Raw genomic sequence first — 27411 nt, 5'->3', positions numbered from 1 at the left:
TAGTTTGGCTTTTTTTTTTTTTAAAGATTTATTTATTTATTTGAGAGAGAGAGAGAGCAAGGGGAGAAGGGGCAGAGGGAGAGGGTAAGTCTCAAACAGACTCCATGCTAAGCGTGGAGCCTGATGTGGGGAGCCTGATCTCAAGACCCTGAGCTGAAACCCAAGAGTCAGACGCTCAACTGACTGCATCATCCAGGTGCCCCCTGATTTTAGTTTTGAAAGCTGCCTTTATTAAAAAGAAAGATTATGTTTTTATAATTCATTGCCAAGAGAGCAGCTTGTTTATTAGCTGACTAACAACCATTCTAAAATGACCTAAATCTGCTGCTACTTCAAGTGGCTCCAAAACATAAAACAGAGATAAGCAGGTCTCTGTTGCTTTTCTGATTTGTAACAATAGAAGCTAGCTCACCTGCTGTATTTGATTTGTGCTGTTACACATCTTTAAATTGGCTAGGAAGGCGTTTTGCACTATGTAATGTTTTCAACTTTCAGTAACTCATGAAGAGTCTTGATTTAACATTGGAATTTTGTTTACTGTTGTTTAAAGATTATTTGGTTATCTTACATTATAGTGTAAACATTTCTTTCAATGTAAAAATAAAGTTAAAGGTGTACTCAGTTTTAATGGCTTTCAAATCTTTCATCAAGTGCTGTCCCTTATGATGGACTTTGTTCCCAATATTGCTGTGGCATGGCCATCTGTTTACTACAGACTCTAGAGGGTAAACTGAAGTTCAGGTGCAAGTGTTGTTTGACAGAGGCCAAACAAAAATTCAAAGAAAATTATTTTAGGAGGAAAAGTCTAAGCCTGTTTACAGGTTGAAGGGAAGGAATTAGTAGAGAAGGAGAGAAGGGTAAGTTGAAGATATAAGAGAAAGACGAGATAAAAGCAATTAACTTTTAGAACAGATTTCAAAAGGGTATTGTAGTTGCTTATATAATCTGGGTCTCTTCTTTATTGCCTATTATATTAAACCTTTGTAAATGTTAAGGTACCTTTTGGGGTTATCTTATGACCAAATTTGTAGTCTAGAAAAATGTATGGAGGGTGATGCATTATGCAGAGAGAAATTGGAGTCACGGAGACCAGTTAAGAAACTTTATTGAAGAGGTGCCTGGGTGGCTTGGTCGGTTAGGTGACCAGCTCTTGATTTCGGCTCAGGTGATGACCTCAGAGTTATGAGATCAAGCCCCATGTGGGCTCCCTGCTGAGTGGGGAGTCAGCTTGGGATTCTCTCTTTCCTTTATTCCCTCCCCACCCCCCCCCCACCCCACCTGCATGCTTGCGCATGGGGTTTCTCTCTCTCTCAAATAAATAAATCTTAAAAAAAAAAGAAACTTTATTGAAGAACCCACTCCCCCACAACAAATGATACAGACATGAATGTTGTAGTGGGAACAAAGAGGAGGGGCCAAAATCACAAGTTATTTAGGAGATAGAATCTGTGTGGTTTGGGAGCTAATACTGTGGTGTGAAGGAAAGAGTGTGATGTAGAATGACTCTTAGTTTTCTGATTTGATGACTAAAGAGATTGTGGAGTTTTTAAACCAAGAGGAAAAGAAAGATTCATGGAAAAAAATGACAAACTTATGCCACATTTGTGGAAAAAAACAAAAAATTTTATTTATTTATTTTAGAGCTCACACTTGCATGCATTGGAAGGGGCAGAGGGAGAGAATCTTAAGTAGACTCCCAGCTAAGCATGGAGCCTGACATGGGGCTTAATCTCAGGACCCTAAGATCATGACCTGAGCCAAAATCAAGAGTGCAATGCTTAACCAACTGAGCCACCCAGGCGCCCCAGGACACATTGTTTTATGTTATCTGAGGGACATCACTCTAGAGATTTCTGCTTGGCAGTTGAGTATTTGTATCTGTCACTGAGGCAAGCGATCCAAGTTTGGAAGGTAGTTGAATGTACTGATTAAATCATTCAGGGAGAACAGTTTTAGTAAGAAGAGAGTAGCACAAAAAAATAGAACTTTGAGGAGTATAAATATTGAAGGGACAGGTGAAGAAAAAAGAGTCTTTTTTTTTTTTTTAAAGATTTTATTTATTTATTTGACAGAGACAGAGCAAGAGAGGGAACACGAGCAGGGGGAGTGGGAGAGGGAGAAGCAGGCTTCCCGCGGAGCAGGGAGCCCAATGTGGGGCTCGATCCCAGGACCCTGGGATCATGACCTGAGCCGAAGGCAGACGCTTAACGACTGAGCAACCCAGGCGCCCTGAAAAAAGTCTTAAAAGGAAGCCTAAACCAAATGGTTTAAAGAGATCAGAGGAAAATCAAAAGAGAGTAGCATTATGGAAGCCAGGGGGAAGTAGGCGTTTTAAGAAAGAAGTTGTTATTCCATTTTGTGTGTGTGTGTGTGTGTGTGTGTGTGTGTGTGTGTGTGTGTGTGTGTACACGCCACATCTTTATCCATTCATCTATCGATGGACAATTGGGCTGCTTCCATAATTATAATACTTCTATAAACATAGGGGCACATGTATCCCTTTGAATTAGGACTTTTGTATTTTGGATGTATATACCCAGTAGTGTTGTTACTGGATCATAGGGTAGTTCTATTTTTAACTTTTTGAGGCACCTCTGTACTGTCTTCCATAGCAGCTCTACTATCACATTCCCACCAACAGTGCACGGGGCTTCCTTTTTTCTCCACATTCTTGCCAACACCTGTTGTTTCTTGTGTTTTCGACTTTAGCCATTCTGACAGGTGTGAGGTGATAACTCACTGTAGTTTTGACTTGCATTTACCTGATGATGAATGATGTTGAGCACCTTTTCATGTGTCTGTTGGTCATCTGGATGTATTCTTGGGAGAAGCGTCTGTTCATGTCCTCTGCCCATTTTTTTAAATGGATTATTTTTTGGGTGTTAATTTGTATAAATTCTTTATGTATTTTGGATACTAACCCCTTCAGCCATAAAAAAGAATGAAATGTTGCCATTTACAACATGGATGAAGCTAGAGAGTATAATGCTAAGCAAAATAAGTCAGAGAAAGACAAATACCGTATGATTTCACTCCTATGTGAAATTTAAGAAACAAAACAAATGAGCAAAGGAAAGAGAGAGAGAGAGACAGCATAAGAAATGGACTCTTAACTATAGAGAATGAACTGATAGTTACCAGTGGGGAGGTGGGTGGGGTGATGGGTAAAAGAGATGATGGGAATTAAGGTGTGCACTTGCGATAAGCACCGGCTGATGTATGGAACTGTTAAATCACTATTACTGTATACCTGAAACTAATATAACACTGTGTTAACTATACTGGAATTAAAAGAAAAGAAAGAAGTTGTTAATGTCAGATGTCACAGAGAGATTAAGTACCATATAGAACAGGTAAAATAATCAATAGCAGCATAGTTTACACTAAAGTTTATTGAGAGTTTATTTTTCTTGGGGTGGAGAAAGTGTAATTTATATTTACTCTCATTCATTATGAGCCTAGATTTTTGGAAGCTAAAACTTTGTGGTGTTTCAGATTTAAAGATACTGCCTTATGACTCTCAAGTCAGGTGTTAACTTTATATCACAAAAATATAAAGTTCACATTAGTATAACAATATGAAATCATTCAGAGGTTTATGTGGATATATTTAAATATGCTTATGTTTCTTTAAAATTAATTGTATTTTGTCTTTTTTTTTTTTTTAAGAGTTCTTGTCTCTTGGCAGTATCAATTGGCTGGGAAGGAGGTGTTTATGTACAAACCTGTGGCCACACATTACATATAGATTGTCATAAATCTTACATGGAATCATTACGGGTAAGTTGTATTTAAAGATGTATATATCTTTCTAGGTATTAAATATTTTTATAGCATATAAATCCCAGTTCATCTTAGGTGATTTCGATTGCCATTGGAACTATGCAGCCTTGTGGTTCCTTGACCTCTTCAGCTTTAGGGATTTCATTTTTTTTATTTCACTAAAGCAAATGATTTCCATGGTAGTAATTTTAGACTTTGCTACTCTAGCTCTGAAATATTAAGCTTTAATATCCTACCATATCATTTTATTATATGATTATTCTTCAGATTCTCTTATTTTCATTCTCATTAGTGTGTTTTGCTTCTGACATCAAGATCTCTAGTCCTTTAATCCTTTGCATTTTTCCTAGCATTAGTTCTTTCCTAGACTCACTTTTTTGTCCTATGTCTGTTCTGCTCTGAATAGCATTCATTTAATCCTCCTGCCTTGATTTGAGACCCAGGCAGCTAGCCCTGCCAGAAAAGTAAAAAACTAAGTGAAGTGGTATATCTGTAAATGTGTGGTTTCCTGTATAATGGTGGCTTAGACTAGGGTCACCAACTGTAGATATTACTTACCAATTCATTTACCTATCTTTTATCAGTTTCTTCTCCTAGTGTCTTCAGTAGCTATTCCAAACCTTTGCCTCCCCTATCCCAGGTTCTTCACCTAAACTTCAAGATCCCTTTCCTCTCATCAGATTCTCTCTCTTCCCTTTGTCACCAAGAAAACTGTGGCTTTCTGTCACATACTAAGCTTAGCTTCTTACTTTGCTTATCTATTCCCTGATAAATGAGTCTGCATCCCAACCAATCCTTTCTTTTCTACTCTTTGAGGTAGTATTCCTTCTTCTGTTCAGGAATAATTTTTCTGTTGATGCTCTAGTATTCCTTTCTCCTCTTCACCTCAGGGGTCTTGATCTATTATAAGTAACCTTTTTTCTTCTATATCTTCAGTTTTTCTGCCTTTTCTGTCCTTTCTTTTCAATTCATAAAGATGCTCAGGTCCCTGTCATTCTGAATTTCTTCCCTTGACTTTGCATTCCCTTGTAGCCGCAGTTTTTCTCTTTTTCTCAGCTCAGCTTCTTAAAAGCATGGCCTTCTCTATTTCCCAATTCCTAGCTCAGGAGCAGTGGATTCCTGCTTTTCCCTTCGTATCCTTCCCTCTCATATTCAGTCACTTAGTAAATTCTACTTACTCTGTCTCTTAAATCTCACTTGACTATATTCTGCTTTCATTATTCTTCTTTTTGTATATGCCTTCATCTCTCATCTTGACTATTGCATTTGCTTTCTTATCAGCTTCCTTACTCCAAGTCTAATTTATTCACTACGTTGATCTTTCTAAAATGTAAATCTGATGACATATGTCGTTGGCTTAAAAATACTTTACTGAATTCTTCCTGATGGGGTAAAGTTCAGTCTTCTCTGAATGGTATTCAAGGTACTTCATGATCTGGGATTGCCTATTGCTTTAGCTTTAGCTTTCTTAATTCAGCATTAATAAGCTAATTAATAGTTCCTTAGGCACATTATGCATTTTTCATACATCTCCAATCATTCATTCAACAAATATTTTACTCAGTGTCTACAGTGTTCTAGATACTATGATAGACATTGGGGATTCAACAGTGAATAAGACACGTTCATTCCTTCCAGGGGTTTACTATGCATTGCGTGAGATAGAATAAATAGATAGTTGCAGTGTATGTGTTAAGTGTTATGAGGTATACACAAGGTCTACTGGAACATCTGCCGAGTGCCAGAACATTTAATGAAATACGGTGCTTGAGTGATGAGAGAGAAGATTGGAAAAGTAATTAGGGGTCATACTGTAAAGGGCCTTGTCGCTCGTGTAAGGAATTTGAACTTCATTAAGTGGGCTCTCTACAGAGAGCCGTTAAAATCATTAAAGACTTTTAAGCAGAGTTATGACATCTTCAGAAAGGTCATTGTGGCAGTTGTGTAGATGGTATGTGATTATTGTAGGATTGCAGTAGAGGAAGAAAGAATGCGATGATATTTAGGAGGTACAAGATGATAGTGGCTTGAGTGTAGTCATCGCACTGGAGATGGAGAAGAGCTTAGAGATGTGAAATATATTTAGAAAAAGGGTCTTTCTGGACTTGGTGAGAGATGGCATGTGCAGTGTAAGAAGGAGGAAGGAATCAAGGTGAGAGATAATTGTGGTCATTGTGAAAGATTTTGACTGGGAGTAAGAGTCTCACATTAGGTGGATCATGGTGGCAACAGTATGATTGAAAGACTATTTAGGAGATATTAGCAAAGAGAGTAGAAGGAAGAAAGTGGATGGAAGGGCTCATGGGATTTATTAAGTTAATATTGGAGTGGAAGAAGGCAGAAAGCTGAAGGAACTGTCATGACTCTTCTTTCTGAGGTAGAGGTGTAGCTTTATGCTTCTAGAGTAAAAGGAGCAAGGCTGGGGTAGATGAAGGGACTTGAGAAGTGAGGAGGTGGTTTGGAAAAACCACTTTGGAATTGGGTGAGAGAATTCTTCATAGGATGTTGGAGAAAGGTTACCAGGAAGTATTCAGGGCTTAGTTGAGGTAGAAACAGTTTGTAGCAAAAAGTTATTTCAGTTTTTTAATTTGAGTGCAGAATTGGAGAAGTCATACACTGGATTAATTTTGTACGAAGGTTTTATGGGGTATGTATGATGGATGGACATATAGAGGGGGAATGAGAAGTATTGACCAAACAGTTTTTGAGGTGGTACATCATGGTGTGTAGGCAGAATAGGAAAGGCTTGATAAACTGTGGGAGAAGGGAGGAACTAAAAGATAAAGGAGATAGGCGTTGGCAGTCAGACTGTAAGCTGTTTGGATTTAATATTTTCAGATATGGACAATTTGGGGTCATTTTAGAATAAGGGGGTGGTAATGGTAACAGGTACTGGAATAGAGTGGAGGTCAGTGCCATAGGAGCTAATGAGGTCAAAGAGCTGATGGATTGAGATATAAGATAGGTGGTCCCCATATACACTAAAGTAGCATAAGAGGGTCGTAGGACTTGGAGCAATGAGGAAAACCAAAGTCTTCAGTGATTGAGGGCAGTGGATGACAGTAAAAAGGAAGGAAAAGGGTGATATCCCTAAATGACGTGAGCCACAAAGATGGGAGAATGCAAAAGTAAAGATCTCAAGCCAGCACTAGAAATGAGAAGAATACTGAGGTGTGAGGGGTGTGGGAGAATGAGCAGTGCCTACTTGAGAAGGCTTCAAGAAAAAACCTAGTTTCAGTCAAGGCAAGGAGGGGGATCTAGGATTCTTTAAAATTAAGGCTGTAGGGGAGCTTGTAGAATGTCCTTCAATGATCAGGACTCTTACCCCAACCTTCTATACACCTTTCTTGTGTATCTTTAAAACTTAGCTCACAAATCTTCTCCGAGAAGCCTTCTCTGTTGTATTTTTCACACTATTATTGTAATTTATTTGTGTTTTGTTTGCTTTTATATTGTTAGTACCTTAAGTGAAGATGTACCTTAAATCTTTATGCCGTCACCTGGCATAGCATTTGACACATGATAGGAGCTTAGTAAATATTTGCAGAATTGGATTTAAGAAGATGTGGTGTTACATTTTTAAGAACTTGAAAAAAAAAGTGAAAGTAAAAAAAAAAGAATTCGGTTCTTTTAGTCAAAGTATTTGAGATCCAGATATAGTGAAATGAGCACTAAATTAAGAGTGGGGAAACTTAAATTCATCCTAACGTTGTCATTACCTTTGTAACCATAGGCAAATTCATTTTCTTCTCTTTGTATCCTTTTTTTTCATTATTTTTGTCTTGTTAGTTATAATGTTCATATTGTAGCATTCATACATTTACATTAATGCATTAAAACATATTTTGAGATACAGCGTTAGGTTAGTGGCAGAGTAAGAAAGAGACTGCTGGGAAAAAGAGCAATATAGTGGTTAAGACTACACAGTTGTAATGGCCTAAAAGAGCAAAATGGCTGTGTGGTGGTGTCAGGCAAAAGAAAGGAACAAATTTAACAGTCTGGATTCCTGTGTTAAGTCCACTGGTTGGTTAGCATGTATAGCAGTCTCTCATGAGTAAGAATTTCCTCCTAGGCACATACGCTTATATGTCTGTGTTTAAAAAATTCTGTTTTCCCCTCTTCTATCAGAAACATCTGAAGGAAAGTGTGTTAAATTAATTCCCCTCCTATCACACATTCTGAGTATCCTGACTGAATCTTTCCCCTATCCATTAAACCTAAACAAATTCACTGCATAAAGTCCAGTCAGTTGTGTTTGGCAGTTAGACAAAGACACATCACAGTTTTTAGGCTTGATTTAGTCTCAGAAGTTGTCTATTCTCCATCAAGGATCATGGGCACTGAGAGAATCTGCCCAGTGGTCACCTATAGATTATAGAAACAGGGGCATGGGGTAAGGGGAAGGTGATTCACTGTAATGTGGCCTACTTTTTAAGTTATTCTTTATCTTAAATCTATATTACACATGAATTGCCTCATTATTTGACTGTTTCATACTAAGAGAAGGGGAAGATACTTCAGCATTTCTTGGTGATGGCAAGTGTTGCATGATTGCCGTGTTGAAAGAAGTGATTTGATAAGCTTCAACAGTCAAATGAGAGACTTTGTTTATGTTTTTTTCTTCAAGTAACATCTTTTTAAAAATTTTTTATTTTTATTTGTTTGTTTTTAAGATTTTATTTATTTATTTGACAGAGAGAGACACAGCGAGAGAGGGAACACAAGCAGGGGGAGTGGGAGAGGGAGAAGCAGGCTTCCGGCGGAGCAGGGAGCCTGATGTGGGGCTCGATCCCAGGACCCTGGGATCATGACCTGAAATGAAGGCAGACGCTTAACGACTGAGTCACCCAGGCGCCCCTCTTTCTTTCTTTTTTTTTTAATTTAAATTCAATTAATTAATATATAGTGTATTATTAGTTTCAGAGGTAGAGCTTAGTGATTCATCAGTTGCATATAACACCCAGTGCTCATTACATCAAGAGACTTTATGTATGACATATATTAGAGATTTTTTTTTTTTTGCATGGTTCATTTGTTTACTATAAAGTGTAATGATGTAAATTTTTTGTTTTCTGTAAAGGTGTACATTATAAATCTGTATGTTTATTTCATCTTTTAGAATGACCAGGTTCTTCAGGGCTTCTCAGTGGACAAAGGAGAATTCACGTGTCCTCTTTGTAGGCAGTTTGCTAACAGTGTTCTTCCTTGTTATCCTGGGAGCAATGTGGAAAGTAACCTTTGGCAACGTCCTAGTAACAAAAGCATACAAGATCTCATAAAGGAAGTGGAAGAGCTGCAGGGACGGCCGGGAGCTTTCCCAGTAAGCATCAGTGTAAGGCAGAAATATCCTGGTAAACTCAGCTCTGCTTTCAGCTCTCATTTTCGTTCCTTTCATTTTCATTCCTTTCTAAATTACTCTGGACCTTTAAACATTTAAAAGCAATTGCTTTTAGATGTTTTTCTTTTCTGTTTGTGGTTATTAAAAACAAAAATGAGAATAATGGAACAAATTATTACCAAAGGTTATACTTTTCCTTAATCCAAATTGTTATACTTTTAATATACATCTTCCAGATTGTGAAATCCTATAAGCTTAGATATGGCTAGACTCTTTTAAGATGCTGAAATCTTTAAAAACAAAGCCAAACAAGCGAAAAAAAAATAAAAACAAAGGCAAACAAATAAATTACATATATATGTATCTTGCATGTAAAGCATAGGCTAATCACTTAAAAATATGCCCATCAGGTATATTAGGATTAAGATGATACATTTACATATACACACACACTTTATATATGTATAATTATAGATTTACATAACACTTCATGTGTGTATGTATCAGATAAAGTATCATATGCTTGATTCACTGTAAGTCAATTCTGTTTTACTGTGGGATTTGGTGTAAGTAAACCCATCTTTTATCCCATCCAGTAGGATTTATTTATTTGATTTAAATATTTAAATATTTTACCTTCATTATAGATGTATGATACAGAAAGAAGTGATAGCTATACCTAGTTTAAGCAATAAATTTATGAAAACTATTGACTTTTGAAACAGAAATTCATAATTAAAAGCTATTCAAGGATTTATTTCCTTGCAGTTTCTTTTCTCAGCTGAAGACTAATTTTAGAGTCTGTGGTTTTTTTCTTTTGTAAATCCAAATTTTTATGTGTTTAAAATATGCTTAAAGCAAGGGACATCAATATTAGTCTTTGAGAAGTGAACTTAAATGACGTCAGATTGTTTATAAACATGAAAACTGTTCTAAAATATTAATGACACCTACTCATTTGTTTAGAATATAGGTTTGTGTGGTTAGGTCATGGTTAGATTATAGGCTAACCAGTCACAATATAGAATTAGGATAAAATAGGAGAAGATATTTCTTGGTCTATTTGATCTTTGTGCACTAAATGTATTTATAGTGGATAGCTCATGTACATCTGTTTTAACTTTTAACTTTAATTTCTTAATGTATTTGTATGATAAACATTGTAGTGTTAGACTATATTAGAGAAAATGAATATGAATAAACTTTATATGTATGTTTGCATTTTTTACAGTCAGAAACCAACTTAAGTAAAGAAATGGAATCTGTAATGAAAGATATCAAAAATACCACTCAGAAAAAATATAGAGACTATAGCAAGACCCCAGGTTCACCAGACAATGATTTTCTCTTTATGTATTCTGTTGCTAGGTAGGTATACATGGTATATACTTTAATATTTACTTATTCTGAATAGTTGGTTTTTTGTTTTATTTGTGCCATTAATATTTATTTGAAGAAAGGATGTGTATTTTTTATGGTGGTTGAAATTATGGCTAGTTTTAGAACCTTCTCAAAGGATCATAAAAATGTAGGTTTTCTTCATTTTCTGAAGAGGTTTTATTTTCATGAAATACTGGGTGAAGTGTTATTATTTATTATAGAATATGTAGGAAAAAGTGTATTATTAACATTTCGGGACAGATATCTATCTCAAAGCATGTCAGTATTAAATATGAAGGGTCTTGTTAAGAAATCACTGTTCAAGTCTTGTCAAAAAGTACTAATACTGAAAACAAAAACATTGTAATATGTTAAACACTTTTAATTTGTTTTTAATTTATAAGAACTTACTTTGTTCTAAGCTAGTAAAATATCTAGTAATATCCTGTAGGTGGTTTAGAAAATCAGATAAGGGAGATGGAGCAAAAGATCAGGCAAGTTCTAAGCTTTAGTAGCTATCAGGGGGCTCAAGAAAACAGAGGTAAATACTCCTCATCTTTCAAATTAGGTAGGATTAGTCTAAAATTGACTGAGTGGGTGTTCAGTACCTAAGAAATGGTTCCAAACAGGGATTTTAGAAAACTTAATTGAATGAAAATGGAGAACCATAAAAGAAGTAAACAGGGAAGAAGCAGGCACAATTAGAAACTTGTAAACACATTCTGCCAGAATTGATGTAGACCGCTGGATATCCCTAGAAGCATACTTTTTTGTATCTTCTCCCAAGTAGTATTATAATAGGTAAGATTTAGAGAGATAATATAACTTGAATGACATGCAGCAAATTAGTGGCATGTAGTACTAGAACTCAGATCTCTGAGTCAAGATCTATTGTTCTTTCAATTACTGTCCTCCTTTTTCCTCCCCTGTATTCATCTTTTATAGGTCATATGTGCATGCAGTTCACCAGGGCCAGTCTCTCTGCCCCATTCATGGACCAGAGGGTAACAAGAGTAAATGAATTATATGTAGTCTTTAGAACCCAGGAAAAAAGGAACCAGACTTAGGAAAATTGCAAGCAAGTTAGAGCTCAAGACAAGGAAACATTAGTCTTTAGTTTAAGAATGCAAAAGCTGGACATGGGTTGATGTAAAAGGATCTAATGGATTGGGAAGTAACTTTCTAGTCTGCACATTCCTAAACTATTGTTGTTATTTATCCAGAATGTTTCAGAGAAGATATAACAGTTAATTCAACATTTTGTGTCTGGAGAATTACCAGCTGCATAATTGCAATAAAATACACTTTATGTGAAAACTAAATTGAATATGATTTAATTTTGCCATGGTTTCAAGGTTTTAAAAAACTTCTGTACAATGTTGCAGTAATAATGTTGTAGAAAATTGAGATGAATGTAGACCAACTCAGTTATGCCATGTATATATGTGTCTGTTTATATAGATGTGTATGTTTGTGTGTGTATGTGTATAAATACTATATTTATGCTGCTTATGTATTTATGCCTTTTATTTTCTTAGGACTGATCCAGTAAGAAAATTCTAGGTGAATAGGAATGATCTGTCCATGGACTTTTTCTATAGCATGATAAATCAAATAACTTGATTTAAATTTAGTTTAGTGGAAGTTTTAGATTCCTATTTCTTGAATATATAAATTCTTATTTTCTTAAATAATAAATACCTTATATATAGCTTGTCGTGGTAATAGGAGACTTTTTGGTCAACGTATTTTGGCTTTTCTCTTTTATTGAGAAACAGGGACAGATATCAAATGTTATTTACTGTGGATGTATATAGAGAAACAGAAAATGTGTTCTCTCCTCCCATTTTTCTCTGATTGCTCATGATAAACTCTAAAGCAACAAGATAATGCTTCTGAAAATGAGAGTATGTAACCCTTGAAAAACTTTGGTTAAAGTTACCCAGGCCATTGTGAAGTTCTCACAGTGAGATTGCATGCCTTCTCTAAATTTTACTTAGTTATTAAAAAGAAAACAAAAACCAAATTAGCTAAAAAATTAACAAAAACATGAATTGGGGGAAAAAAGGATTTTGTATCCTATTTGAATAGTAATTTTCTCAAGGTAAGAAACCGGTCTTTATATATATCTTATGCCTAGCATATAACCTTATTTCATAAATATGTATGATTACAGATTATGATTATTTTCATACCTAAAAGGTAGGCATTAAAATATTTGATAATATTTAAAATGTTTAAATGTTTAAGTGAAATATTTAGAAATAAACTTATTATTTAACTTTTGAATTAAATATTGTGATTCTTAAATGTGTGATTCATTAGAATGTGCACATTTATTTGTATTTGACATTAGAAATTTGAATGGAATACAGCCGTTTCCCAGACCTGAATTTCTCCCCACTGAATGAGTAATTTAGTTTGCTCTTCAGGGAACTTAAATTTTTTGTTGTTTAGGAAAAAAATATTTCTAGTGGTTAAGTAGCCTGTAAAGCTGTTAATTTTAATAATTGTTTTAGAGGATTTTTTTGTTTGTTTTGTTTTTGGGTTTTTTTGTAGGGCAATTTATCTGTTTTTTATTTTATGTGCATGGTAAAGCCTTGGAGGATTTTTTGAGGGCAGCAGAGAAGAAATTGTTGGAATGATATCTTTCTCTTACATTAAAATTAATCAAAATTACTATATTCAAGTTTTATTGTATTTCCAAAAAACGGTCTGTTGCAAATACAAGTCGTTCAGATGGATTATGGAAGGTTAATTTGGGTGAGGAAAGCTTTCCTCAATTAAATACCAATTCATTGTTTCTTTATTGAAACAATAAATGACACTAATTTTAGTAATTGATTTTTCCAAGGATTTTGGACTCATGTTACATAAAGCCTAGAGGTATTGGTGAGTAACATTTGGCCTGTATATAGTGAGAAACGTGGAAATGGAAAGAAGATGAAACATGAATAACTGAGATGTAGATGGAGAGATATCAATCATTAAGTCACAGTGGGTAAACTGCTCATTAGAGTGAGTGCAACTTACTTTACATATTAGTTGCATTTTAAGTTTAAACCTTATAACCTAAGTATGTTCAAAATAAAAGGAATGCTTGCTAAAATACCAAATTATGAATCCTTTTTAAAGCCAAGAAATTCTTTGATAAAACACCTCCCCCCCTTCCCCATTTTCTTGTTTCACTGCTGGATTTAAGGGAGTAGAAGGAAGGGTCAACAAAAGAAAGAGAATAAGCTATGGGGACTAAAGAAACCTTATTATTGGTTCCATACCCAAACAAAGAGATTTCTGGTTCCTAAGGTGTTTTTGAGCACTTTGCTATGTACCATCAGGGATTTAGAAGCTTTATCTAAAATGGTCCCGGCTCTCCAGGAATTTATTACCGTTTAGTTGGAGAGACAAAACCAATATACATCAATCTGTATAAAACAGAATATAGTTTGTTTTAAAAATATAATATTGAAAAAATGCTATAGAACTTTAAAAGGGAAGATGAACAAATTGAAAATATAAAGTATGTGGAAATGTTTCTTTCCTGTCTCAAGAAAAGGGAATTAGTTCTCCCTAACTCCTGGAAGAGTTAGAGCTTGAGCTGAGTCTTGTTTAATATAGGTGATGGTATGGACAAAGATATTTTTTCTCTCTGAGATATTGAGTAACTTGCTTAACCGGTAAGTGGTAGGCTCAGGCCTTAAACCCACACCGATACCAGTGTGCGTTTGAGTGTCTCTGTGTGTGCATGTGTATACGCACATTTGTTTTTCAAATTATAGTTCTAAAAGTAGAAGTTCATACCACAGGAGGGTGGAAGGGGGTAGAAGGGAAAGCAGACCTTGGTCATGGAAAAAGAAGCTGGAGCATAGTTGGAGTTTTTAAATGGAGTGTGTAGGTGGTCACCAAGATAGCTGTAAGCAATCTTTCTCATTATTGTTTCTGTTACAGAGATTTTTTTTTTTCCAAACTAATTTGAATGGATTTGTGTTAGGAATATAAACAGTAGAGTCTACTTTTCTCGAGAACTATCTTTATTTTTATATCATCCATTCAGGAGGGCAGAAAAAGAATATTGTGTTGGGATTTTCAAGAGTGAAGGAAGATCAGACATGGGGCATGTGACACGTTTGTATGTTTGTTTCTCTAACAAGTCTCAAAGGGCCAATTTTGATGTAAATAAAATAAGGAAAAACTGAGGGTTAGGGTCTCTGACATATTGATTTTTAAAGTTCTAGATTATTACATGATACTAACCCTTTGGATAGGTAGGGTTTTTTTTTTTTTTCTTTCTTTTTTAATGTCAGAAGGAATGTTTTACAGGAGATTTTCTAACCATAATCTGAAACAATTAATTAGATTTAGTAGTTTTCTTTCAAGTATTTAAAATCAGATTCCTGGTAACATGTTTGTCATCCTTTAAAGTATTTTATTTGACGATTGAATAAATAGAAATGTTCTTGTATTTATATTTTAATGAATATTTTTGCAAACTGTGCTAAAATAAAAGTTGACATTCTGGTTCTGACATTCGTTTGTAAGAATTGATCATGTTTCTGGTTAGCTCTTTTAAAAGTACAATCTAGGAAATCTTAGTTTTTATAAGAGAATATAGCCGTTAATTTTTTTCTACAGATTAGGCAACAGAAGATTTGTGAAAACAAAATATATTGATCTCATTTATATTCCCCTGATGAAGGAACACATGCTGGTCTCCGCTCGCTTTCTGTCCACTAATATGAAATCCTTGTCCCTGCTTCCTTGCTGGTAGGTTTTTAGAAGTTCAGTGAGCAATGCAAATCGCCTGAGGGTAGAAAATTCCCTTGTCACACAGATGCCCTTATCAGCAGCAACCAGATGGAGCTCTGAGCAGGAACATTATCAATGTTAAATTGCTTTTCCCCCCACACCAGTAGAGAGGATTAAAGCATTCCTTTAAAAATGGGTGGCAAATGTACAGATTTAAGAATATTAATTTTGTTAACAGTTTGCATTTGTAAGTAAATATATGAAAATAATGTTTCAAAACATATTGTGTTAAAAGTACAACCCAAACCAGTTCAAACTGTTTTGTTTTAAGTAAAATAGGATCATATTCTTCCTTCTTCCTTGAATTCATTTGCAGAGAAAGCTTGAAATTTTGCCCTTTTTTTTTTTTTTTTTAAGACAGGGATATCTCACTGTTAGTGTCAAATGCATATCTTGGATATAAATTAGTTTATTCAGTTTTAGTAGTGGCAAATAAAGGTGTGTTTAAGTTTATTAATACTGTTTAAAAATACACGCATTTTATCATCCAGAATTTTCATTTATTCTGGCAAAATTCACTGGCTATTTTACTGTATTGTTTTTGAGTAAATCTTTAGATTCTGCAACAATTTGATTTTTAAAATGTCAATTTACTAATTATTACTAATCTGTAAGCTAATAATTGCTAAATATATTATAATTTCAGATCTGTATGAACTTTTTTGATGTTTAGCAGTGCCAGTAGTTACACAATGTACTTTAATAAAACTGTAATTTTAGAAGTCCAAGAAGAGTCTGCTGTTAATTATCTGTGTTGTTCATAGCTACTTTGATGTTAGTGATTTTGTTTAATATTGATTTCTAGATACCATCTAAGCTCCAGTGAGTGATAACCATTTCTCTGATAGAAAAGTTGGTATGCCCTCGTGTTTTAGATGGCAGTAACCACCTACTACTCAGTCACTAACAGTTGGGTACAAGCTCTTTCATCAGATTTACGTGCAGGTTTATGAAATGTGTTGCTGTTGTTTTCCTTAAGGCCCAGTTTTTAGTATTTGCCAACATTTGGGGTTTTGCAGCAATTACATCATGATGTGTGCAGTTTTGCAGGTTATATATATGAACATATAAGGTTAGATAAACTGTTTCCCTTTTTATTTCTAAATATCAGATAAAATATTATTATGGATATTCCATAAACCCATTCATGAAGTTCTTCAACTTTATTATTTAGGTTGATTCAGACATATCAGTAAAACAAATTAAAAAGTATTGCTTCAGCCTAATTGAGATATATTTTAATGCTTTACTTACAGAACCAATTTGGAGCTTGAATTAATTCATCGGGGAGGCAATTTGTGTTCAGGTGGTGCAAGCACAGCTGGCAAAAGGTCTTGCTTAAGTAAGTAGTAAACAGTGTAAATTTAAAAACATTTTTATTTTAAATACATTTTAAATTATGTCATTTTTGAAAGCCTATACAGGCAAAGTGGTCTTTTGATGTATTTTCAGATTCTATGTTACATATAATCAGTTATGCTTTAAATGGCTAATCTTGTACTTAAAAGAATCATATGAATATTTAGCTCTTTCTGTACTATGATTACTCAGTAAATAAATGCCATACCCATAGATCAGATTTACATTGGCTCAGATTTAACAGTGTGGTATCCTTGGCTATAAAAAATTACCTTCAAACTTAAATTTCTTAAAATAATTTTTACATTGTCTAGATTAAAGAATATCTTTATATAAAAATAGTTTGTGTTGCCTACAGATTCCTATAATATACAGTGCTGCTGTTAGTTAATGAAGGCATTTGTACTGTATTTTGATGTGGACATTAAAATGTATTAAAATTATGGATGTTTGCTTTTATTTATGAATATACTTTATATTGTAAAATGAACATGATTCTTCAATACTTTTTTGTAAGGGTAAGTTTGAGAGAAGTGTCATTTGGAACTTAATGTAGATTCTTCATGAATATGGTTTTGATGCTATCACTATTTAGTCATTGTTTTAGATAATTAATGTGAATACTAGGGGTAATATTACTTAATGTCAAGTACAGCTAATTATTTGTCCCAAATCACTGGAGTTAAAATATTACCTAACATGATCAGTACAGAAAATAAAAATTGCTTAAAATACATAATATATTATTTTGAAAAATGAATATATTTTCTTAAATGCTAAAAATATCAGTAGTTATTAAAAATTATCAACACATAGGTTTTTAAAAAATATATGTGTTTTTTTTTAAAGATTTTTATTTATTTGAAAGCAAGAGAGACAGAGATAGAGCACGAGCGGGGAGGGGAGGAAGAAGCAGGCTCCCTGCTGAGCAAGGAGCCTGATGTGGGGCTCCATCCCAGGACTCTGGGATCATGACCTGAACCGAAGGCAGACGCTTAACCGACTGAGCTGCCCAGGTGTCCCCAAAAATATATGTGTATTATTGTGAAAAGATATATATGTGTTTTGGGGATGATTTCAAAGCAAAGGACTGATCAAAAACATCTTAAATTATTTATTTGATTTTAATTAATTAATTTTTAAGTAGGGTCCATGCCCAGCATGGAGCCCAACATGGGGCTTGAACTCATGACCATGAGATAGAGACCTGAGCTGGGATCAGGAGTCAGATGCTTAACTGACTGAGCCACCCAAATGCTTCTCCTGGAATTTTTAATGTAACGATACAAACTGTGTGAAATTTCAGCTGAGTTACTTTTAAAATTCTTACTAGTTCTATTAGATTTTGATATTTTTTTGGGTTATCACTTGATTCCTAGAAATGTAAGGGTTGGAAGTTATTTTTTCCTGACTATTTAGTATTTACTCACTTTTGTATATACTTAAACCCTACTTATACCCGGTGTTTTAGCATTATGTTTTAAAGGAGAAGTTGTTGATACATAGGAGTTTTAGCTTCTAGACTGTTTGAATTAGCAAAGACTGTAAATTCACTTATTTTAATTACCTTCTCTTATTAATTTATTCCTAATTGTTGTTTGGCATTGGCTAATAATATTCCAGAAACTGTTATATTAGAAAGTATTTAGTAAAGTAATTTCAGTCTTATGTTCAAAAGCTCTACTTCATTTTTTCCCCCCTCTGAGGTACTTAAATTTATCCAGAGACTTGTAAATAACAAATTTATTCAGAATCTTAAAAATAGTAGTGTAAAATTCTAGCAGCAACCACTTCAATTATCATCCTTAATTTTAATTTAAATTATTGAATTGATAGTTACTTCCACTTTCATTTCTTTTTATTTCCCCTTTCATGAATAAGCAATCATAATGTGCCAGTATAGAAAAGGTCCTGATGAAGATCATCCTAAATCTAAATTTAGTACTGTTTTCAGTTTTCTTTTTTTCTTATGATTTGTTAGTCCTCCCCCCACAAACTTTATTGAAGTATGATTGACAAATTTTATTTCATTCAATTGTATATATTTAGGTTGTACAACATTAAAATCTTCATTTTAAAAGTTTTTTTTCATAATATTTTGGGGAAAGAGTAAGAAAATGTTCCACTAATTAAGCAAATGATATGGACCTTACACTTTTGAACAGTGTCCCATTACAACTTCTTGATAAAATTGAAGATTAGTCAAGAAAATATTTAATAAGTTTTGTCTGGAGTGGCTTGGGTAATGCCCAATAGATAATTATGGACAAGGAGACACACACACACACACACACACACACACACACACACACACACACAATTGAGAGGAGGAGATTGCTTTTTCTATAACAATGAAAGCAGAAAAATATTACTGGCCAAATTTATACTGAGAAATAAAACTGTAGTGGAACAGTGCCATTCAGCACTTACACATTCAAATTTTTTAAGTATTGAGGTAAAATGACCAGCACCCAATCATAAATGTTCATTCTTAAATATGTACCTGGGAAATTTTCCAAGGTAAAAAATGAGCAAAATTAATTAACAAAGCAGCATAGTATGGTATTTTAATAATACCTAACATTTGTAGTTTTAAAAGTTTGTGAAATGCTTTCACATAAATTATTTAGTCTTTAGAATGACCTTGTGAAATAGGTGTTACCACTTTTTCATCGGAAAGGAAACTGAAATTAGAGTAATTGCCTTGCCAAGTCATACAGCTGGAAAATATCAGAGCTTGCACTTGAACCCAGCTATTCTGACTCTAAATTTAGTTATGTAAGACATATCCTTTGCTCGTAAGTGTCCCAAAGGATACAGAACCTTTAAGAACTTTTACCCCTGGGCTTTAGTCAGAGACATCTTACTATATACTATTCCCTTGGGATCTTTCCAGGCTCTGCCTGCTAACACTTCTATTATTTTATCTATTTTCTTTCGTTAACTTTTCACTAAAATTCCTGTTTTTGTTTTGGACCACTCCTTCAGATATTTTCTCAAGCCCTGATTCTTCTTCCTTGGATACCAGTTGAGCTTTCTTTTATTTTTCACCAGTTTGCTGGCTGGTTCCCCCTTGTTTGAGATCATATTGAGCTGGTAAAATCAGTAACACTTTCGGTGGACATGGCATTTGAACATGACTATAAAAGATAAGTAAATTAAGGATTTTTATTGCAAATTGATATATACACTGATAAATACCACCAATTTTGTTAACAATAGATGTAGGTAGGACAAAGCAGATGCAAAAATTAAAGGCATAACTTTTTATTAAGAATAATGAAAAATGAAGGGGGGGGGAACCGGAGGGAGAGATGAACCATGAGAGACTATGGACTCTGAGACACAAACTGAGGGTTTTAGAGCGGAGGGGGGGTGGGGGGATGGGTTAGCCTGGTGATGGGTATTAACTGGGGCACGTACTGCATGGAGCACTGGGTGTTATACAAAGACAATGGATCGTGGATCATCACATCAAAAACTAATGGGAGTAAGTCAAAGGGGGAGATGAACCAGGAGAGATGATGGACTCTGAAAAACAAACTGAGGTTTCTAGAGGGGAGGAGGTAGGGGGATGGGTTAGCCTGGTGATGGGTATTAAAGAGGGCACATTCTGCATGGAGCACTGGGTGTTATGAACAAACAATGAATCATGGAACACTACACCAAAACAAATTATGTAATATATGGTGATTAACATAACAATAAAAAAGTTAAAAAAAACCCTAATGGTGCATTGTATGGTGACTAACATAACATAATAAAATTTAAAACAACAAAAAAAGGAATAATGTTTTATTAAAATTAATTTCTTCATTCAAGTAATTCAAAAGTAGATATGGAGCTCCATAGATTCCAGTGAAATTAATAGCACAACAATTTCTCAAGTAGAAATTGTTGAAACCAGTGGCTAGAGTAGGAGTGGAAGGAAGAGGTGTCGTTTGATAAATTAATATTGGGGATAGTTTTTAAAAAATATCTATCTTTTGATAAACATCTTTCCATATCTTTGGGTCTAAGGCTTTCTATATATTACTATAGTTTAAGAAGCCACAGTTCACATCACAAATGAATTTCCTGATTTTATAGAGATTAAAAATTAAACTTTAGTCAAGAGAGGTTATGGCAGACCTTTGCTTTGACATTTTCATTGGGGGGGGGCTCTAACTTAATTTTGATACAATTTATGATCTCATTAAGAAACGATGCATGTGTTTTGTTATTCATAGAAAGCAATCGAGCTTTGATGTGTACAGGCAACTTAAAATAATTTTAATTGCTCGAAGAATGAACTTTTGTTGAATTCAGAGTTAGAAGAATTATTTAATGTTAATTTCATCCTACTGTAAGACTGCATAAAGATGTTGATTAAGATTGCAAAATTCCTCCTAAGTAGTCTGACCTTGTTCTTTAACAGTGGTAAATTCTGATATCTATAGCTTATTAGGGTCTATTCTTAAGATTTAAAAATTATGAATTCTACAAATAGGTTGAATCACAACTTTTGTTCTATTCTTTTTGTTACCCCATAACAAGAGGAAAATTTGGCCACCAAATCATTTTAGCAGTCAAAATGCATAAATTAATATTAAAAATATGCAAATTGCCTCCTGATTCTATTCTTTATGAATAGGCAGATGATTTGGGAGCAAGCTATTTTACCTCATGGATTCTCTTCCCTGTTGTACCCAACCAGAAGATTGTTATTAAGAACACAATTTTATAATGTATGTCAAGTCTTTATATATTATAAATCTTGATGTTACTATTTCTAGTACTTCAACATTACCTTTATCAAATTCGGGCATGGATATGTGGTTAAGGAGACCAGAAGCAAGATAAAAATTAATTTTTAGCTCAGTTTTTTTTCTTTTAAGGGCTTAACAGATGTTCTGTTGATCTGTACAGAGATGAGATGAGGTGGTCAGAATGTGATTTATTATCAAAGATTGATATAGTTTATCTATTGGGAACAAAATACATTGTTAATTTGCGTAGGCCTGGGTTAGAGGGATAAGAGTGTGGCTTGAAAATTTGAGCTAAAAGGAGTGGCTTTATTATTTAAAGTCATTCTGAAGGTTCTATGTTTTGTGGCCAGGTAGTCAGGCCTTCCTGAATTTATGATTTGTGTATTCCAGGAACTAGGTACCACAGATGATAATTTCCACTATCAGGGCGTAGGGGGCATGGGGGCCCTCAGATCTTGGTAGGCTTAGGGCAGGGCAGCTCCTTTCTTCTGGGAGATGTATGTATGATTAGAACTCCTGCCCCTCAGTTTTAAAGGTACTCAAATTAGACCTGAATTCATGGAGTGTGTTCTTTTTGATAAGGGGGAGTTGGGATTCTTAAGAACCAATGTTTTCTTTACCTTTCCTATGACTGCCTATGTGTGGAAGCAGATTTGTGCCTCTCCTCATATTGTCCCAAGCAGTGTTTTAAACGTGAAGCAGGAGGCTGCCATTTAAACCTTAAAAGTAGAAGGAAAACAGTTCCATGAAATTATTACTAATGCTATGATACTTGAGGTGACCAGAGAATGATGGCACAGTGTGCCTGAGAATGGAGACACAGGAACTCTGAGAGACAGGAAAGGGACACAGCATGGAAAGCAGGAAGGTACTAAAGATAGCTTTTTCCTTTCACATTTTCCCATACTCACTTGGGGGACTAAAACCTCTCCTAAGTAAGCAAAGCGCTGCTACTTTATCCCTAAACTTGTCTGTGCCTTTATTGACTAGAAGCAACATAGGATACAGTGCTGGAAGGAGCACTGGGTTGGAGTTAGAAGATCTGGATTCTAGTCATGTTTGTTATCTTTTGGATTTTAGGAAAGTCACCTAATATTTTACCTTATTGTGAAAATAGGGATGATCATAGATGTGCTATCTAGTAACATATCTATCACGGTTAACTTAAAGATCGAATAGTAATGGATAAAACTCAAAGTATATATATATATACACGCATACTAACATATAGTTTATATATGAAACTGAAGTATTTTATATGTATTATTATTACTAAATTTTTTCTTTACCCTTCAAAGTTCCTACCATGACTAACACTTTATTCCCTGCCCTGCTTCCCATGGAGTGGTGAGGAGTAGAATGGGGCAAGATGAGTCAGCTCCTGTCACCCCATGGCATGAACCTCCTGTTTCTTGGGAACCAGAGCTGCAGATCTTCCCTTCTTAGACTTGTTCCTAGACTTCATTTGAGGAGCCATCTCCCATCTTTCTACAGCTAATTTCTCAGGAGTGTGTAGACGAACCAGGGTTAGCTGACTCAGCTGTGAGAGGAGTATATTCACATCTAGTATATTCACCTTGGACAAATTGGTCAGAGCCATTTCCTTACTTTGATTGATCAGTTAAGGAGAAATTAAAATTTCTTTTTCCCCCATGGTAGTTCAGAGAGTCATTTGGCTAATTGAGTTTTTTTCATTGACAATTATTTAATCAGTGATAACTGCACTGATAGGACTAAAATCTTGAATGACCTGAAATGCAGACCCAGTTAAGTTTACTATAGATAAATTTTAACAGTGGTACAATTTAACATGGAACCAATTTATAAAAGTTTTTAGGACAACTCTTTAACATATACTTCTGTCTTAATGATATGAATTCTACTAAGAAATAATCTACCAGTTTTAGATTACTAGTTATTTTAATATTGATAAAGGTAGAAGGGATTGTTAAAGCTTACCTTTTTGTTCCAGGTAAGAGTTCTTATAATTAAATCATAGGGTTTTTTGTTTGTTTGTTTTAAGGACAAACCAGTCTTTCAGTGGTGTTTCTATTTTAGTAAGGACATGTCTGTCTTGTGATTAAACACATTATAATACTTTAGACTTGTCACAGTTAGAAAGAATTTGATTTGGTATTGCAGAAAATAGAATTCTTTGTCCCAGGTGAGTTGTCAGAGCAACCAGTGTGGGAAAGAAGACGGTGAGAGCAAGTAGGTCAAGCACTGCTCTAGTAGTTAGAGTTGAGAGGTCAGTCTCTTTGGGGCAATAAAATTAGGGCTGCTTAATTGGCCTACTTCTTGGTTACTGAGCCAGTGTGTCATGACAAAAAAGGAAGAGTATAAATCCTTCATGAATTTTATGCTTATATTGTATGATTTTTTTCATAGGACTGTTGATTTATTCATGCAATATTCAGCATACTTAAACAAAATCCTATTAAATGCCAAGCACTGTGCTAGCCTACGAAGTACAAAGAAGAAGGGACACAATTATCTTCTTCAGGGATCTTACCATTAATGGGAGAGAAAAACATGTGAAAATAATTACTGGACTATATAAGAGTGATAAAAAGTTAACTCAAGGTATAGAGAATGTATAAAGCAAGGGATGATTACATCTGTCTCAGTTATGGTATTAGAGGAAACTTTACAGAGGAGCACTTGAACTAGCTTTTGAAAGATGAATCAGGTTTGCCTGGAGAACAAGAATGTATTATTCTGGGCTGAGAGAACAGCTTGCAGAGACAGAGTGAGACAACATAACACACTGCGGAATACTTGGAAAGGAAAGGGAAGAAAAAGAAAGGTTAAGAAATAAAAGATAGGGATTATCTCATGAAGGGCTTTTGAAACCTATTCCTTCAGTGGTTCACCAACCAGTTATGAGATAATATGATAGACTTATTGTTTACAGGGATCGGGAGAGAGTGAAACAAAAGGCATGAAGCTGAATGAGCACTCTGTTGAGTAATCCAGTTGAGAAATGATGTAGCGGTGGAGTGAAGCAGAAGAGGATGGATCATAGGAGGTAGAACCAATAGGATTGGTAATCAGTTGGCTATGGAGGGCGAGAATGTGGGATTGAGTCCCCAAGTTTTTTTGTTTGTTTGTTTTGTGTTTGCAGGGGCAGTGATGTCATTCCCCTAAATAGGGATTATACGAGGAACTAAACATTGCAGCCCAGATAACATTGGGCTATATAATCAGTTTATTTTTGGATATATTGATTTTGTGGTGCCTGTTGAACATTGAAGAGCTAGAGAAATTTGTGAATTGTAAACTTATAAGTAGACATGGAAGTTGAATTTGGTGAAGTAGTATGGGCAGAATGAAAGGGAAGGAGAACTAAGAAGGGTTCCTTTTCCTTTTCTTGTGGAGAATGCTACCTTTTAGGGTTTAACGGAGGAAGAAGAACATGTAAAAGTAACTGAGAAAGAACTGGGGGGGAATCAGGAATGAGTAGTACCAAAAGTTCAGGGGAAGAGAGAGAAGAGAAGAGACTTAAAAATATATATTAATATTTTTTGTGGAGTGGTTGTTTTATGTGGAGACCTGATGTTTGTAATGCCATAATTTCTAATTTTAATTGTAGTATCTCAAGTTTATAAGTATCAAATTTATTATTTGGAATTTATTCTTGCAAACCATATATGTGTATACATGTACGTAAGCACACCTATCTTCATACTACACGTATATGCGATTACTATAACAGGCTAGAAAGGTGGTATTATTCCCATTTTACAGATAATAAAACTAAGGTCTTTTGTCCAAGGACACATAATCAGTACAGAACTTGGATTCAAATCTAGGACTTCCTGGCTCCTACTAGACAGTGGTGCCTTGTATACATATGTTGAAATCATAGCACACCTCTAACTAAATTTAATGGTGTTTCTCATTTCCAGAATGCTTTTATAAATGTGGGTCTAACTTTAGAACTGTAAAACATGTTGTTCCAGACAAGAAGTTATCTATTCTTTTTGCTGTTGTTATTCAAGATTTTAATGATATGATTTCTTGATAAAATTATTTTTCAACTTTTAAAATATCATACAAATGGTTGGTATTTAAAATGTTTTCTCACTGGGGTGCCTGGCTGGCTCAGTTGGAAGGGCATGCAACTCTTGATCTTGGGGTCCTGAGTTTGAGCCCCACATGGGGTGTAGAGATTACTTAAATAAAACTTAAAAATGTTTTCTCATTAGTTTCAGTTTTTAACTTTTTGATTATGATCATCGGTTCTCCTTATCCTACATCTACTTCTGTCAATATTTGTCTAAGAGATCTTTTTGCTGCTAAATGAGAGTTTATTACTGAGAGCCCTCAGACTAAATTTTGAAAAATACAGTGAATAGTGAAAGGTGTTGGTTGTTATTTGGCCAATTCTCTGTTTCCTACTAAAGTTATTTGTAGTTTCTAGCATTGTTTTTCAAAGGTAGATGTACCTCATTAGGTAAGTCTTCAGCTCTAAAGTCAGTACCAAAGACTCTTGTTATATATTAATAGCTTTAGAAGATGCCTCAGAGTTACAGTATCAGTTTTTCATAGGAATGGAAAGGGGTATGTTTGTGTTAGAAAAGGAATTTTGCACTTTTCTTTTAATCATAAAAACCCTAGGGAGAACCAGAGTGGTAGAAATAACAAGGAAGTAGCAGATCTTGAATTCTATTCTTAGTTTTTCCATAGGTACTAGGGTGATCTGGCAAGGTTCTTCCTTTCTCTGGGCCTATTTCCTCATCTGCAGAAATGAGGGAATAGAAGAGATGAAAAAGTTTCCTTCAGCATATGTATTTCTTTAATTATGGTAGAGGTTAGGAAAACAGATGGATTGCAGCATTATTTCTATGCCACCATGGTTTCAGTGCAAAACTAGTTAGTAAAATAGCAACTCCTATGTTTTTGATTAAATCAGATAAACTTTCTGATAACTGACTTTCATGTTGAAAGGAAATATTAAAAACAGCTCTTTTTAAAAATTTTTTTTAATTTAAATTCAATTAGCCAACATATAGTATATACTTAGTTTCCGAAGTAGTTAAAAACAGCTCTTTGATTTAGTTAACACCTATATAAAAAAATGTAAAACTCCACACCTTTCAATTTGAGTTAATATTTTTCTGCTAGAGGAATTTAGTTTTTTTTTATTTTAACACTTTCAGGTTTTTAGACACTTTTATTATAAATTATGTACTTGGTAAAAACAATCTCTTAAGTATAATTGAATTGAAATAAAATGACCAATATATCTTTCATCATTTTATTTCTCTGCTGAAAACATCCCTGTTGTCCATGTTATTAGTTGAACCAGTTTACTGGAAAAACTGGAAATTTGGGAAACTTAACTGGTCTCAAAACTGGGGATAACAAAGTAGAATTTTTGTGAAAAATAATTGAGATACTCTATGTTAAATAATTTCAAAATAGTGCCTGGCATGTAACAAATACTCAGCTAATGTGGGTATTAATAGGATGAAATTTTAAGAGAGGATTTCTGCTGTACATTGACCTATAGACATGAGGCAAAGCAGGTTAAGGTATTTATATTCTGTTTTAGAGAGATAAGGATGAAACTTACAGATATTAAGAGTGTTAAGATTCAGTTCCCTTTCCCTCCTCCCATTTCTTCTACCTGCCCCACAGAGTGGAACATTTACTTTGTTCATCCTGTAGCTCTCATATGTCTTAAAATAGCTTCCCAAAACCACAACTACTACTATTACCCCTACTACTACCACACCCCCCCCACAAGAATCATATTGGTGGATCTTAAATTAATCTAAAATATAGTTGGTTTCTAAGTCGTTGCTCAGAGAAACAAAATCTTGTTTCGTTTTGGGTTATTTTAATTTAGAGAGTAAGTGACAACAATATGCTTGTGTTATTTGGCTTTTTTTCTGTCTGGGTTTAAGAATTAATTTCAGTCATATGTCAGAAAGTACTATCTGATTTTCTAAAAAATGACTTTTTAGTCACATGTTTTTGAGTATTTGTGGC

The 27411-nt window shown here is 34.4% G+C and overlaps 1 protein-coding gene across 6 annotated transcripts in view; it reads left to right on the top strand.

Annotated features, from left to right (window-relative positions):
* Window positions 1-27411, top strand: part of UBR3 (ubiquitin protein ligase E3 component n-recognin 3) — a 237133-nt gene that overhangs the window by 149493 nt on the left and 60229 nt on the right. For 4 of the 6 annotated variants that reach the window (XM_073882720.1, XM_073882741.1, XM_073882732.1 and 1 more), the window contains 4 exons: window positions 3670-3780; window positions 8903-9115; window positions 10353-10489; window positions 16564-16649. In XM_073882720.1, the coding sequence (XP_073738821.1) occupies window positions 3670-3780; window positions 8903-9115; window positions 10353-10489; window positions 16564-16649 (547 nt within the window). The remainder of the gene's footprint in view (window positions 1-3669; window positions 3781-8902; window positions 9116-10352; window positions 10490-16563; window positions 16650-27411) is intronic. The other 2 variants (XM_073882738.1, XM_073882728.1) reach the window with 1 other exon arrangement.

Source organism: Callorhinus ursinus, unplaced genomic scaffold (genome assembly GCF_003265705.2).
Source record: "Callorhinus ursinus isolate GAN/ISIS: 27379988/994484 unplaced genomic scaffold, GSC_fseal_2.0 scaffold2, whole genome shotgun sequence".
NCBI lineage: Eukaryota > Metazoa > Chordata > Mammalia > Carnivora > Otariidae > Callorhinus > Callorhinus ursinus.
Note: the sequence above shows the minus strand (reverse complement) of the source record. Positions and strands in the feature narration are given on the sequence as shown.